At 39.1% G+C, this 16851-nt stretch overlaps 1 protein-coding gene across 1 annotated transcript in view; it reads right to left on the minus strand.

Annotated features, from left to right (window-relative positions):
- Window positions 1-10015, minus strand: part of Nsun6 (NOP2/Sun RNA methyltransferase 6) — a 52800-nt gene extending 42785 nt beyond the window's left edge. The window contains exons 1-3 of the mRNA XM_059263617.1: window positions 9553-10015; window positions 8007-8162; window positions 2300-2379 (exon numbers count right to left, since the gene is read on the minus strand). Of these exons, the coding sequence (XP_059119600.1) occupies window positions 2300-2379; window positions 8007-8162; window positions 9553-9627 (311 nt within the window). The 5' untranslated portion in view covers window positions 9628-10015. The remainder of the gene's footprint in view (window positions 1-2299; window positions 2380-8006; window positions 8163-9552) is intronic.
- Window positions 10016-16851: the final 6836 nt, after the last annotated feature.

A 16851-nucleotide genomic window follows, 5' to 3' on the forward strand; every position in this document is an offset into this window, starting at 1 on the left:
TAAGAAAAAACTCAAAAAAAAGAGAGAGAACAATGAAAATACAAAACAATAAAAACATAAACTTAGGAAACAAATGACAGCAAAATTTCTGAAATCAAATTTAGTTAGAAACAGGTAAGAACTGCTAACTCTTAATGAAATATATACAATGCACATGTACTGCTCTAATCAATTACTGAAGCCCCCCACCCCAAGTCCTGCAGCCAGCAAAGGATTTTAGTTCCCACTAGAGAAACCAGAAAAACAAAGCAGGAAGACAGACAACTTACATAATATACTATTGGCAAAGGGCCACTTTTAAAACGGAGTTCATGTCCAAGGCATGCAGCAGCCTCTGAACAGTAGCTCACGTCATGAGAATTAACTCTGAGACTGCTTACACAATTCTAAATAGTCACTCTTGCAGATAAATTGTCTGAGTTCCCATAAAGTAAAAACCCTAATTAAATTCTGCTCATTAACAGCAACAAACTAAAACTTGGTGTGCTATATATAGCATGCCTAGCATCCCAGCACAGAGAGGCGGAGACAAATGGATGGAGAGTTGGAAGCCAGGCTGTGCTGGCTGTACAGCCTACCTATCTACATACCTCATATTGTATGTGAGGAGAGAAAAGAAAACAACACAGAAAATTAAATGAACGTAAGATTATTATTACATAATGAGACAGCCAAAAGCTGAAGCTAATCAACGACAATTTTGCATCCACAGGAAAAATGTAAACCAAATAGCCTGTGATTACCGTCTACTGTAGCCACTGCTTCAGAATTAAGAAGCAGAATCAACATGGGTTGTCCTGTAAGGTAGAAGAATACAAGAAAGTTTTCCAAGCTGATCAAAGTGCTGTACATTGTGGTAGACTGGGTCTTGGCTAGGCAGCTGGATATATATAGCAACATTTAGCAAACTAGACACAGACCATGCCTCTACAATGAGTATATAAATTGCACCTCTGTTCAACTGTGTAGTCTGTAAAATCAAATTTTAATTACAAAACTAATACATGTTTATAATAAAAAAATTCTATAAATAAGTCTCCATTTCTCTGAATCCAACCTCATTAGCATAAACCACTGTTCATAGGTAGATGTGGTATATATAGACATTTTCTATATACAATAAACAAAAATGCATAGCTTTATGTTTAAGTGCTAAATATTATAATTATTCTAAGTGAGGCAGTTAGCTTTTAATAGTTAACAGATCATAAACATCTCATATTGCTTCACAAAACCCTGCCATCTTAATGGTTGCATATTTCATAGCATGGATCAAGCAAAGCATAATTTATAAAGTCATTGTTTTGTTACTTTCAAACTACTTCAAAGCTTTAGCAATACGAGCATTTTTATATTTACCATAACTCAAGTTTAAATATTTTATAGCATAATTAGGGACTTTAATGTACTACCTGGGAAGAAATCCTCATTATAATATGCAAGCCTCTTTTTCAATTTTCAAAAATACATCTCCTAAATATGTTAATGAGGAGAACTAGGTAACAAATAAGTTGACATAATTGTTAAGTATAAAATTTTACAAACCCAATTATGAAATATAATACTTTTTATGTATTTATTTATTTTGTAACTCAAAAAACATTTTAATGCTGGAATCTCATAAGAAATGTAAGTAGTTGGGTGGTGGTGGCACATGCCTTTAATCCTAGCACTGGAGAGGCAGAGACAGGTGGATCACTGTGAGTTCAAGGCCAGCCTGGTCTATAGAGCAAGTTCCAGGACAGCCAGGACTACATACAGAAAAATCCTGTCTCAAAAAAACAAATTAAAAAAAAAAAAGAAAGAAGTAAACGGGCTGGGAAGATGGCTCAGCAGGTAAAAGCCCTTGGTGCTCCTGTAGAGAAGCCAGGTTCAGTCCTGCATTCACACAGCAGCTTCCAACCATCTCTAACTGCAGCTCCAGTGGATCTGATGCCCTCTTCTGGCCTTTGCATGTACATGGTATCATATACACAAGCAGACAAACACTTGTACACATAAAATAAAAATAAATAAATCCGTTTTAAAAAAAATAGAAGTAAACAAATGAAACTTCTAAAAAGTTAGAATAACATCCATCATGGTACTACACAGATATAAGATGCATTATTTCAAGGTCTCAGGCTCAGTCCTAGTCTTTTAGCATAGTACATAACAGAATGTGAAGTATGTGGTTATAAGCTGGTGACTACCAGTTTCTAGGGAGTTTTTAAGAATGCAGACAATACTACCAACAAGCAAAGATCTTGGGAGAAATTTTAATTTAGAAGAATAAAGGGAAAAGAAAACAGCCACAAACCTTGGTCCGGTCACAGGAATGAGTAAGACATCTGGGAGGGCTGGATGCCGAAGAACAGGAATGCTGAATCCACTGAATTGCTATTAAAAACAAGCACACCCAGTTACAGAGCACCCAGTGCACTCGGTAAATCTCACAGGCTTCTCCATGTCACCATGAACACGGTGATAAAGAACCCAGTGCAATTGGTAAATTGCAACAAGTTTCACAGTGTCACCACCATCTCCCACCAGAGGAAGCTTGATTTAGGCCTATTTCACCCTACTTCATGGAATACTGTGAAAGTAAACACATCTCTAAGTATTTCCTCTCTGATTCAATGTTATCCTAACTTTAGAGGGAAAGAGTGTTGGGGGCCAAACATACTGAGCAAGTGCTGAACCACTGAGATGTACCCTGAGCTCGTTTTTAATTTTTAATTTTGAGTTAATCTCCCTACATTGCCCACAATTGCCTCAAGCTTTCAGTCCTCCTGTCTCAGATTCTGTAGGAGCTGAAGTTACAGGCACAGGCCACCACACCCAGTTCTGACTTCTTTACAGGATTCAATTTTGCTTACTGTTCAATTTTAAAAACACAAACCATGTTTATTTTAAGTGACTTACTCAGAAAACATATTTCTACTCATAATCACATGCAGGCACCATGTTTTAAGCTGGGTACAGTGGTATACGTCTGTAATCCCAGCACTGGAGAGGATGAGGGAGGAGGATCATGAATACAAGCGAAACCTAAGCTACCCAGTAAGTTACAGGTGAGCCTTGGATACATAATCAAATCCTAACTCATATACACACAGAGAAAGTCATTTTAAAAGTTTCAGAATAGGACATTAAAGATTGAAATTACTAAATATGACATATACCATGAACACTGGAGGCCATGTCATTTTTGATATCAAAATGTACTTTCATTAGAAGGTCAGGATTTTGAAAATCAATTATACTTACTTAGCTGTTTAGACTGGATATACATACAAGGCCTGGAGCTATAAGTTACTGGCACAGCTTACATAGACTCATTGTGGGCATCTCTTTCCAATTCTATGGATACACTAGAAGTTTGAGATCAATTTTCATGCCAGTGTTTATACCATGTAAAATTATCAAACACTATAAGTCAGGGTTATTTTTCTTTGAAAACATGTTGCTGAATATGAGCCACTATATTGCTACTACAGGCTAAGTTTGAGTGGGCAGCCTCTGAGCAGCATGGTAGAGAGCAGACAGCAGGTTTGAGAACAGGCACTCTATGTAGTCTATGGGGGAAATACACAAATATTTGATAAAAGTTTATGCATGGCTTGGATTTACACATTTATTAATTTCCCCATACTACCTGAAAGAGTAATAACAAAACTAAGTGCATCACATTGCAGAATCCATACCAATTATAAGTGTACAAATCCAGATTATTTCTAAATTGAGGAGAAAAAAAATCCCACATTTTAGAAAGTAAGTCCACAAAGCCAACACCATCCTGACTTCCTCCAAAGGCTATTTCAGACTATGACCACACCCAGCAGGTGACTGATGGACAATCTGGATGGTAAGTCCTTTCTCACTGAGGCCAGATCCTTTCCTTTCCTTCTTCCTCCCTCTCTGCTTCGCCGTTTTGATGACCTTACAGAGAAACTACTGTAAACATGGTATTTCCGAGGAGGAGATGAATTTTGTCATGTATTTCTGTTCAGCGATTCTACTTGCTTTATACCACAGCAATTATTTTACATAGAGATGAGTCTTTGTCGCGTCAAGACTTCTTCTCCTTTCCTATCAGAACAAGTGAACTGGATACAGAAAGAAAACGTCACACAAGTGACTCCCTTTCATGACAACACAAACGAGCTGTTTTTGTCAAGCCAAGTATACTGCCCAATATCTTTCAGTTTCTTTCCTCTACCCTTTAAATGTTTTAATTAATAACAAAAATGTATTTGAAGCTGGGGGTGGTGGTGGTGGTGGTGGTGGTGGTGGTGGTGGTGGTGGTGGTGGTGCACGCCTTTAATCCCAGCACTCAGGAGACAGAGCCAGGCGGATCTCTGTGAGTTCAAGGCCAGCCTGGGCTACAGAGTTAGTTCCAGGAAAGGCGCCAAAACTACACAAAGAAACCCTGTCTCGAAAAAAAAAAAAAAAAAAGTATTTGACATTTCCTTGCCTCTAAGGGAAGGGAACGCATATACTAAGGTGTACACATGGAGGTCACGGGACCTCGTCAGCTCTCTTCTACCATGCAGTTTCTGGTCACCAGGCTTGGCAGCAAGCACCACCCTTACCCACCAAACCATCCCACCCCTGCACCCCTCCCTTTTTTAAAATAGCCTTTCAAAGTATAATTCATATGTCATAAAATCCACCCATTCCATATATATGTTAAGAGATTTTCAGTACATTTAAAGAACTGCACAATCGTCACCCCAATCCAGTTTCAGGTCACTTCCATCACCCCACAAAAGTCTCCCAGGCCCATTTGCCAGCATTTCCTGTTGTCATCCTGGGCAACTACTCATCTTTCTGTCTGTATAATTTGCTTTTTCTAAACCTTTTGTGTAATACAAGATATGATATCTTGTCTCTTACTTCATGTCTTGAGGTTAATCCACATCTTAGTACATGTCAGTAACTACTTATATTGCTGACCAGTATCTCACCATAGGAATATTCTAATTAGCTGTCACTAGTTGGATCATATCTCCCGTTCACTATTACACATAATGCTGCTATGTAGACTCACAGCCATGAATTTGTGAACACACGTTTTTACTTTCTCAGGTAGATGCCATGGAGTGGAATCACTGGGGTACCCTGTACATTTCTATACAAGTCTTTAAGAGATGACAACACTCTTTTCTACAGCGGTCTCACGATCTTAGGTTACCAACTATGATGTAGGAAGGTCTCAGCTTATTCCTTCTCACTAGCCAAGGGATATTATCCCAATATGTGGTCAGAGAAATGTGAGCATAGAACACCAAGTGTTTTTCCATCTGAGCTGTTCTTGGAACACGCAGAGTTGGGGTGGAAGAAGAAGGAAGTGTCCAATCTCACACTCCTGATCCTCTCTCACTCTAGAACTAGGAATTGTCCTATCAGTTTCCCATCGAGTGCCAACTGTTTGGGCTTTCCTGCTCAGCTTTATTTATTTTGTATTATTATTATTATTATTATTACTACTACTATTTTTGTGTATGTAAGTGTAGGTGTGCGTGCGGCACAGTGTGTGTGCAGAGGTCAGAGGACAACTCTATGGAGCTGGTTTTCTCCTTCCATCTTTACATGAATTCTGGCTTATACAACAAGTGCCCTAACTCACTGAGCCATCTCAATGGTCCCTCTCTTTTAATTTAACAATAATGAAAGGGACCCAGTCAAGAGTGACACTTTAGATCTTAGCTCCTTCGATGCCGTTCCTATGAGATTAGGATGCCAGAGTAGCACAGTTGTAGAAATGAAAGCAATCTGGATTCGTCAGCATTTCACACACCTTCCAATACTCTGGAAACGGTTGCTTTCCTTTTAGCCAAAGGTATATGTGCATGCTGTGAATATGTATTTTTTGGTTGCTTAAAGGAACTGCTCATATTTTATGCCTGCCTTTGCTCTCAACAACAGCATCACTGTCCACGAAGAAACATCTTCATGTTTTGTTTAATTATTGTACTACATCTTAAGTTTCATACACTCACACATCACAGCTGGGTTTTGTGGAGCATTTGTCCGTCTGTGTCTATAGTGCTAGGACTCAAAATCAGAGTTCTCAAACACTGAGGTGAAGATTAGAGGTCAACCTTGAGCATTGTTCCCCAGGCGCCATCTACCTTATGTTGGAGATAAGGTCTCTCTTTGACATGGAGCTCACCACCTTCCCAGAGTTAGTAAGACTGAGTTAGGATCCTCAGTCTTACTCGGTTCTTCTGATAGCACCATCAGCTAGTCCAACCTGAAATTATAGAACTATTCCCCAAAAGAGCATGACATGAGAGATGTGCCACGAAGATGATGAGATTTAAAAAAAAGGAAGAGGCTGAGGGGTGGTGCAGTTGGAAAGGGGTTTGCCACGCAAGCACGAAAACCTCAGTTTGGTCCCTAGAACCTATGCTGGGGTTGAAAAAAAAAAAGCCATGTATGGCGGCACACACTTGTAATCCTAACTCTGGGAAGGTGGTGAGCTCCATGTCAAAGAGAGACCTTATCTCCAACATAAGGTAGATGGCGCCTGGGGAACAATGCTCAAGGTTGACCTCTAATCTTTACAGACATGCACTTGTGCACCTTCCCCCCCGCAAACATACATACATGTACACACAAGCACACACACAAAGGAGACAACTGAATCAATGCCAGTGGCATTTAACAGACTAACATCCAATTACTGTATTTACTCTACACTGATAACAGCTTGTGATACACAATTGGATCTGTAATCATGTTTGTCTCATTTTTAATTTATATGAGAATTAGATGGAACCAGATCTGCTTACACCCACCAGTTATTTGTCATCAAATATTTTATAACTACAATATGCAATTCATAAGTAAATCCCTCCACCGTCAATTTCCTTCCAACCTTATGTCTCTTTGGAGACAAATTTCAGGGTACAATGTTATAACACAAAATACAAAGCTCTTGAAAATAAAGAGGTAACAATATAAGCAATATGATTCCAATATAAACACCATAATCAAATACTACTTTTATGCTTAATTATAAAATGCCACTTCACAATATTGTTTCCACTTAGAACATGAGTAATTCTGATAAAACCTATTGGTTAAAAATTTTTAAACCATATTCTTCCTAATTTGGTGGTTTTATAACAACACACATATGTTTAATTCAATTAACTACAATTAAAAGTAAAATCCTGAGGTGGTGAACTGAAAGTGTGACTCCATGATGCAGCTTCTGTGAGGTCACCACCCATCATGGGGTGGGACTTTGCAGACGCAGCTAACTGTTCAGGGTCGCCCACTCTCCTAAAAGGACCATTCACCCATGCTCTATAAGTATGCCCAATAAACTCATTCGTTTACCCCAAAATTATTTTAAAAACACATATGATTCTACAACTACTTAGCAGGTATCTTCATATCTCTGAACTCATCTTAAAGCACAAGCAACCCTCCTAATCATTTATATGCTGCTCATTATATGATTAGGTTTACACATCAGAATGAACGTTTTCATATATTTTAATGATAAAGCCTGTAGGGCTTAGAGTCTCAGCCTAAGTACTAATAAACTTAGACTCAGAAGTTCCAGGCCCATTCTAACCTCACCTCTTATAACCTTCGGACAATTTAACATTTTATAACTTAATTTCCTTATTTATAAAACTGAAATATCCACAAAGGTTTAAATCTCTTTATTCAGTAGGGTTCTATTTTGAGTGTAAATATATTAAGAAGTACAGTTATAGTGTATACTTAATTGACATGTACCACTGAAATGCTGTCAACATATCATAGAGGTATATGATTTAATTGAACACTAAAGGCATGTAAAAGGTAATACCTCTATATCTAAAATATATTCCTTATTCCATAACACTTCCACTAAGAATGTTTAAAAATTATGAAATAATAAACTCTAAATATTCAGAAGCTTAAAAAAATTGGAATATTATATTGTTCATGGGATTTTGATGGAGCGCACTGTGGCAAGAGTATAGAAGTGTGATTGCATAATGTATTACAGGTGAACAAACCTTCTGAAGCTCTTCAAGCAGCAGACCTCTGACATACTCAACTGATGCTAAGTGGGTATTCACTCTGACAGTTGTGAAGGACGGAGGGTGTGACAAGTGAATGAGCAGAGCTTCAAATTTCCTTTCTGCTTCTTGTTTGCTTGAGGCAGACACAACCTGAAATGAAAAAAACACGATTTCAATTTCAATGTGTATCCATCAGTCTTAACATATGTAAGGTTTAGTTTTGTTTGGTATTATTTCTTTCCTTTCCAAACTGTTTGACAACAGTTCCTTTTTTAAAAAAAAAAAAATTCATATACCTTTTGGGTATAAAACTGCTGAAAATGATTGCTAAATATTCCTTCCTCTCTTAACACACACTTTATAGGGCCCCTTGAGCTAAACATGAAATATTTTCTCTTTCCATATAGTCTATCCTCTTAACATAATCAGGAAATAAGACATAGAAATCAGTTTTAAAATCCCAGCTCCAATAATGTTCAAAAATAAAAAGCGTGTAAGTGGATTTAGTTTTGCGAGAAAACCAAAAATGTAGGAAAAAAAAAAACAAAGTTGCCTAGGGGTGGCAGGGTAGGGTGATCAGAACATGTAAGAACCTTTCATTAGAAGGCAATCCACACTCACTGGGAACTTCTGTGTTAAGTGTATCCAGTAACAAGTAATTGACACTTTTTTTGAAGACTCGCCTGCCAAATCAACGTAGTTGGTTTCCCTTAAGTTTGATGCCCAAGACAACTTTCGAAAGTACGTTTAAGTCTATGTGACTTTCAGAGTAAATTAAGCTTTAACAGTGAGAATTAATTCAAGGTAATTCATACGAAAATAAAGCTTTCCATCAAGGTATGGTGGGGCACGCCTGTAATCCCAGCACTCGGGAGGCAGAGGCAGTCGGATCTCTGTGAGTCTGAGGCCAGCCTGGTATAAGATGTGAGTTCCAGGATAGACAGGGCCATGTGCAGAACCCTATCTCAATAAGTAAATAAAATAAATAAATAAATAAACCAAGCTTTCGAGATCTAAATCTGACTTTTTCTTTCATTATACCTGAGCTTTAGTTGTTTGACAGTTAGGTCAGTTTGGATGGGTAACAGGATTCCTTGGACTCTGATTTCAGTTCTTAAAAACGAGACCAAATCACTCTACCAAGATTGCTTAGTCTAAAATGTAGAGGTTTACAATCAAACAACTGAAAGCACTTAAAGAGGCACTCATAGTGTGCCCCCATTCAACTGAGTCCAAGAGCATGCGCTTTAAAAGAACCAGTCCATCATTTACATTAAATCTAGAGTGTCGTGGCCAGGGAACTTTCCCTGTTGATTTCTCTCTCCCTTCAGTAACAAGTGTACTAGTAAGCACATAACACTTTTTTTCTGACATCTAAGTTCGAGCACATATATTCATGTTATCTCAGTAAGAATCAACGCAAGACATTCTAACAATCTAGTGTCAAAAACCAAGGCTGTAAAGATTGCCTTTTTGTCTTCTTTCTGCTTCCCAAGAAGTTGTACTTGAACTGTTGCAAATATCTATTTATATGACCTACCTCCTTGTTCATAAAGCTCTCTTTGAGATAGTTTTCAACTTCGGGTCTCAAAGATATCTTAGGAAAAATAGGCATTTCTTTTTTTCTGATTGAAGTTGTCCAAGAAAATTGTTGGGAAGCTTTTTGTTTGTGTTTTTCTTTTCTTTTTTCTTTCTTTCTTTCGGAATTATAGCGAACAGTCTTGCCAGCCAATAGCCGAGCAGAGTGCTTTGAGGGGCTGCGTTCAGGAGTGAGCAGGGTCCAGGATTTGTCGTTCTCTGGATTTGTCGTTCTCTAGGATGCTGTGAGAAAATTCCGAACGCCACTGAGACGCTGAGCCAAAAAACGGCTTCGTGACAAATAAATGTACCTAGACGCAGATCGGAAACCGGCTAGCGACGACTTCCACTCTGACATACTATTTTCCAAAACCGCGCCCCCAACTCGGGCGCAGAAAGTCGCTTCCTGGTTCGTCACTTCCGGCGCCTGCAGCTCACTCTTCTGTGCACGCCCCATCTGCACCTGCCAATCACCTCCAGTCCTGACCCATGAGGGTGGTGCTTTCTCCCGGAGGAACGCTCTTTGCCTGATTCAGCCTGGGCTCCGGGCCTGGGAACCGGCCTGGGTTGAGCAGAATACCTTGCTAGTCTGAGTGAGATTTCCAGTTAGTATCCCCCGTGCAAGTGGTGGTGAAGGCCACAATTTATGTGGCCTTGGATTTCATGAAATTATTTCCCTCCCTCAGACACATGAATCTGACATCAGCTGTGAAACAACACAACCAACTCTTTAAAACAACAACAACAACAACAAAACGTATTTACATATTTACGTCATGTGTATGAATGCTTTGCTTGCGTGCATGTATGTGCACCACGTGCTTGCCTGTTCGATCTCCTGGAACTGAAGTTATGATGGTTGTGAGCCATCATTTGGGTGCTGGCAATGGAACCGGGGTCCTATGCAAGAACAAGTGCTCTTTACTGTTAAGCCATCTCTCTAGCCCTAATATCCACAATTTTTTAATGTGCTAACACCCATGAGTACTTAGGTAAAACTTAAAAGCCCTAACAGTGTTTACAATTAGTCATAAGGCTAATAGTTAACGTACTTCAGAGCACGAAAAGAGCCTTGATGTGACTTTCCTGATCATAGTTAGGACAAAAGGATTTAAAAATAAGTAACCAAAAAGTCACAGGGCTGTTGTATACTTGATCATGAAGGACAGTTCTGTTTCTGCCGCTGAGTGGGTGTTTTGTTTTTGTTTTGTGCTTTTTGTTGTTTTGGGCAGTATCTCATTTGTAACGGTAGGAAAGGGTTGTTGTTGGGTTTTGTTTTGTTTTCTTAAATCTTTTAAGTTTTCACATTGGCTTTAAAAAAATATACCTGCTCCTTTCAATGGCATGCCAACTCTTTACTAGGTGAAAACACTGGCAATGGCACTCTGCCATGGTTCTGCAACATGGTTATAAACAGTTTTTCAATGAGTAAACCAAGGCTCCAAAAGCTGAAAGAACTTTCCATTATATCATTTTAAAAAAAGACTTAGGACCAGTAAGTTGTTTTCAGAAACCAATACCCAGTCTTTCAGCAGTATCATGTATCTTCAGTGAATGCATGGGGTTCTTTCTTGATCTAATCATCTAAAATCAGTAAAGAAAATGTCCAAGAGACACATGTTTTGAAAACACTGCATGACTTTCCTGAGAAGACAACATCTATTCACCCCAAATAAGAAGCATGAAGTGATCAAAGAAAAACTTGACAAATCAAGCTTGGAAAAATAAATTTGTTTGTTAGGCTTACTTACATACAGCAGGATGGGTACTTCACGGGCAGCTTCACCACCCAAAATTCCCACCACACTCCTATTTTTCCTATTTTATATGGCTGTATTCTAGGTCTATAGCTGAGCTGACATAAACAGAGAGCTACCGGTATAAAAGCAGCAGAGGTGACCCAGACTCAGACAATATGAGGCCCGGATGAACCAAGTTCTGGGGAAGGCTGTATGTGCATGTGTGCTCTAGCCTTGCTGTCACGGCCATCCTGCTGCTGTCAGTAGACATTGTCCAGCCTGGGAAGGGCAGCCTGTTCTGCTACAGTCTGGCAGGTAGAACAGGTAAGTGGCATCCTGCGGCAACATGGATGCCTTGGCGAGGATTCAGAGGGCTAGCCAAGCGTACGAAGGAAGGGAATTCTGACAGGCGATTTTATAGTGGCCCTGACACTAGCTGCAGTAGACATCTTTAGAAATAAAGAAAACCTGAACTTGAATATAGACTCCAGGAGGGAGAAATTTCATTTCCACATAGTGTATTCATTGTTTGACATATAAAGGCCACTCCCTGAATGACTAATAGAACACAGACACCTTTGTGAAGTAGAAAAGGAAATGACTGTTAAACACACATTTAATATAAAGTAGTTCACTACTTTAGAACATTGAACAGTGACTAGATATTTATATTAATCTTGGCTAGATATGATTGTAGTGGCAATTATGTGGATGAGTAGGTGTGCTGGTGTTGTACAACTAAAATCAAGAAAACATGTCATAAATCTACAGTTGGTAAAGTGAGCATGTACTGTCTAAGCAAAGGAAGACTCCTATAGGAATACAGGCATGCAGAAACCACTGAGGTTATGCATTCTTTAAAGGGATAGTATGGCCCCCAGGTAGGGACTGATGGGAGGAATACATCTCAGATATAATCCCATCATTTTAAGCTTGTTTATGGCACTCCAAAATTGAACTTCACATAAGAAGATTTAATCCTTATTTAATTTCATGAGGAGGGGTCACAAGGTGAAGGGGAGGTGATTTTAGAAAGGCTACTGACAAGGGTGATATTCTTAAATGGTGAAGAAACGCTGATTTCAAAGTAGCTTCTTCACTCCCAATGCAAAAAAGGACAACCAATTTCTATCTAACCTCCAGTTTCTATCTAATTCTCTCATTTTATATTTTATCATATTCACCTTTTATTTCTTCTACCACAACCTGACCTCATTTCATCTCTGAGGTTGTTATTTCAGATTGATCCTGGGAACAGAATCTTAATTCTGGATTCTAGACTTCTGCAGTAAAGGGAACTTACTCCTTTTTCTTTCATTGCTTTTCTCTTGGATTTGTGTGGATGAGCATGAACACGTGTGTGTGTGTGTGTGTGTGTGTGTGTGTGTGTGTGTACAAATGTGTGTGTGCAGGTGCAAGTTCATATGCATGCACATGCATGTGAAAGCCAGAGATCAATGTAGCAATCCCAGTTGCTCCCCACTTTATCTTGGGGAGACAAGTTCTCTCACTGAATCTGGAACTGTCTGATTCAGCTGGATTGACTGGCCAGCAAGCTCCAGGGATCTGCATGTCTGGAATTACATGCACACACTCCTGGCCCAGTATTGTGGGATATTTGTACACTGTGTGAAGATGTATTACTCTAATACAAAAGCTGAGGGGGGTGGGGGCTGGAAAGGTGGCTCAGAGGTTAAGAGCACTGACTGCTCTTCCAGAGGTCCTGAGTTCAATTCCCAACACCCACATGGTGGCTCACAACCATCTGTAATGAGATCTGGTGCCCTCTTCTGGCCTGCAGTCATACATGCTGTATACATAATAAATAAGTAAATCTTAAAAAAAAAGCTGAGTGGTCAAGCTAGGCAGCAGGTTTAGGCAGGACTTCTAGGTAAAGAGAGAAAGTAGGAGGGAGAATCTAGGGGAGTACGGAGGGACAGGGACAGGGACAGGGAGAGGTGGGGAGAAGACAGGAGGAAGCAGGGTGGCCTGTATGTGACAGAAGGTAGATTAATAGAATTGGGTTAATTTAAGTTATAAGAGCTAGTTAAAAACAAGCCTAAGCTAAGGCCAAGCTTTTCATAATAAGTCTCCATATCGTTATTTGTTAGCTGGCAACCCAAAGAAAAATCCGACTACAGTCCAACTGTTTTTTTTTTTTTTTTAAACCCAAATGCTGGGCATCTAAAATTTCTCCTTAGCTGCATTTGTTTGTTTGTTTGTTTTTGAGACAGACCCTCCTTATATAGCCCAGGGTGTTCTTGATTCACAATCCTCCTATCTCAACCTTGTGAGAGACAGGATTATAGGCATTTACCACAACATCCAGCTCCTCCTGATAATCCCTCATGTTCTATAAAGACAACATGACATCTACACACATCCATTTAGCCACAAATCTAATCCTGTAAATATAGTATCTCAGCTTTCAAATACAGTTGTCATCTGAGAAAATACAAACTAGGACCTACAGTGTCTGGAAAGTCAAAGAATGAATATAATCTAGTTCAGAATGCTGCCAGGACTAAGCACATCAGCTTTTGGATTTGTTCATCTTTAGTTCTACAAATTATAGTCTATACCTTACCTGGACCTCCTCATTTCTCTTGCTGTGGTTACAAAACGTTGAGGATTAGCACCACAACGGGCTACAAGCCAGACCTCTCTGAAGATCCACCAATCTAAGCCTAAATCCCTGCTGTTCTGTCCTGAATGTATCCTTGCCAGTTGAGAAAGAAACAAACAGTAAAGATTCTGAAAATAAAATGCCTTTAACTTTAGAGGATGGAGTTTATCAAGTTGTTGAATGAGCCATATCTTCTTAACTGTTAAGAATTTCATTGCCGGGGGCTGGAGAGATGGCTCAGAGGTTAAGAGCACTGCTTGTTCTTCCAGAGGTCCTGAGTTCAACTCCCAGCAACCACATGGTGGCTCACAACCATCTGTAATGAGATCTGGTGCCCTCTTCTGGCCTCCATGGATGTGTGCAGACAGAACATTGTATACATAATAAATAAATAAATCTTTAAAAAAAAAAAAAAAAAAAAAAAAAAAAAAACAAAAACAAAAAAAAAAAAAAAAAAAAGAATTTCATTGCCAATTTAGACTGCTATGATTCATATGATGGCTCTTGCACACTGGGCAAATTATTAAGAGTTCTTACACCTTATTTTTCTCATCTAAATGGAGATAACACGTCATGCTTTATGGTGTTACTAAAGACTGCACATTAGATAACCTGCTTTAAAGAGTGTTGGAAAAGGCCAAGCTTCTCTAAGTGTTAGATGACACGATCACCCATGTTGAAGGAATGGCTGTCAGTCTTCACTCAGTAGGAAAGAACTGAAGTGACCCAAATTCTGACACATCAGGAATTAACTAGTTTTGTAAGGGAGGTGCGAGTGCAGATTTCTGGGTTTTAATGAAGTTATAAAAATGTGTGTAATAGGTCCCATCGGAAGGTACAGGATTGGAACAAAGGGCAGGATACAGTGGTTTCTAAAGAGGAGAGAACTAGAACATGTCACAAAATCCTATCCTCCCACAAATCGTATTTTACAAACTCCCTTGGCTTCCATTGAACCAGGAAGGAGAGTAATCATGCCCCTAAATGATATCATTGCACAATGTGAGAGCTTCCAAGCACCGGTTGGAGGAACACTTACAAACTATGAGAAGGCTGACTGTGGTGATGCCTGAAGTACAGAGGAGAGACGTCATGTCTCGTTGTATAAGTTATGACCAGAGTCATAGACTTAAGGATATTTTGGCCTTAATACAGGGTATTTATGTAACTTCTTTGTGACTCTAAAAGACAGCTTCATCAGAAATTTGTCAATATGTTCTTTCTTACTTTCAGGAATGATATAGTAAATTGCTTGCATCAATCAATCACCTACAGCATCTAAAAGTGTCTAATAGATATTTACTGAATGAAGTTATATTGATTTCTTTGACCATATGGCAGAAAAGAACTTCCTGATGGGCAATCAATCCCAACTCATCTGGAAGCCGACCAACTGAACTGAAATCCAGTTGACTTGAGCAAGGTTAAGTTTTGGAAGAGTGGCTTTCCTCCTCAGCTGGCAGAACACCAAGTTCCCCGAATGCTTTTTTTCAAGCTCTGTACAAACTGATCTAACTTAACTGATTAATAAGTTGAATTCAATGCCAAAGATATCATGTTTTTCCAAGTGTCATCTGGTAAGTTTATAATGGTTCCTCCTATGAAAATCTACGAAGTTTTGCTTTTTTAAGCTCCATGAGTTCCTTGAAATTTCAGTTTATTTTTTGCTAATTTAGCTCTTAAACCTTTCAAATATTTTGTTGGACAGTTTTTTTTTACCGGGATTCTGTTTTAGTGAAAGTTGTCATTTCCAATCAACGCATAACACAATAGCCTATATTCCTGATATTTTCATGCAGTTATTCTCATCTCAAGAATTCAAATTATATTCATTTTCAAATGGCACCATTCTATAGAACAATGTTACCTCTTCTATACCAAAGGCAACACTGAAATTAGTGTCAACAAAACCTTAAAGGGATATTTAAAGAAAAAGTATTTAGTTTGTATGAGCTACATTTAAAAAGTACATTCTTAGAATTTTCTAGTTTCATTAAATTCTTGATAAACATTCCTACTACAATTTAATATATATAATCATTACAAGTGCACAGCATAAATTTAAGTGCCATTTTTTGTAACATCAGTACACACACATCAGCATATTTGTTTAAGCAATATTCAACCATATTTGTCAGCATAATTTTTTTTAGTCAGAGTAGGTTTCCTTTCCTTCCGGTTAGTAAAACTTTCAAATTTCTAAATTCTCAACTGAAAGGGATGTTAGAGAATCTAAAGTTGTCGTTTTAATAATGAAACCAGGAGCAGACATCATGACCCTTTAAACCTGCTTACACAACTATAAACTCGTTTATATTTATGGTCCAACGAAATGGTCATTAAAGCTAAGTTTGAATGTTTGAATGCTGAAAGATCAGTACATCTTTTCCTCCATATGAGAGACTGGAGCTAGGGTTTAGTGTCATCAAGTTGGCGAACATGATCTTGCACCTAAGTCTTCACTGGTCTTTGAAGCGCAGCACCGGCAGGGTATCTTAAGTCACACTCACTTGTTTTATTTAGAAGAGGTCATGGAATAGGTTATGGTGCTAACCCGGCCTTAAAAATCCTTCTCTAGTTATGTGGGGCCCGCCAGGCGGCCTCAAGCACTATTCCGGCCTATGAGACTTCCATTTTTCAACTGGTAAGGATTCTGAGATCAACGACCGGTATTAGAAACTTAACTGCATCCTGGCTACAGGGATTCCAGCGCGCGTGTCCCCATCAGTTCTATTAAGAATTAAGAATCACGCTGGAATCCCGAGACGGCCAGCCTGGGGGGAACAGGAATGAAAACCCACTCCTGCCCGCGCAGCCAGAGGACCGCACAAGCCGAGTTTCTGCCAGCTTTTAGCAGCGAGGGACGTAGCAGCGACGCCGCTGGGGGAACGAGCCG

Source organism: Peromyscus eremicus, chromosome 5 (genome assembly GCF_949786415.1).
Source record: "Peromyscus eremicus chromosome 5, PerEre_H2_v1, whole genome shotgun sequence".
Lineage (NCBI taxonomy): Eukaryota > Metazoa > Chordata > Mammalia > Rodentia > Cricetidae > Peromyscus > Peromyscus eremicus.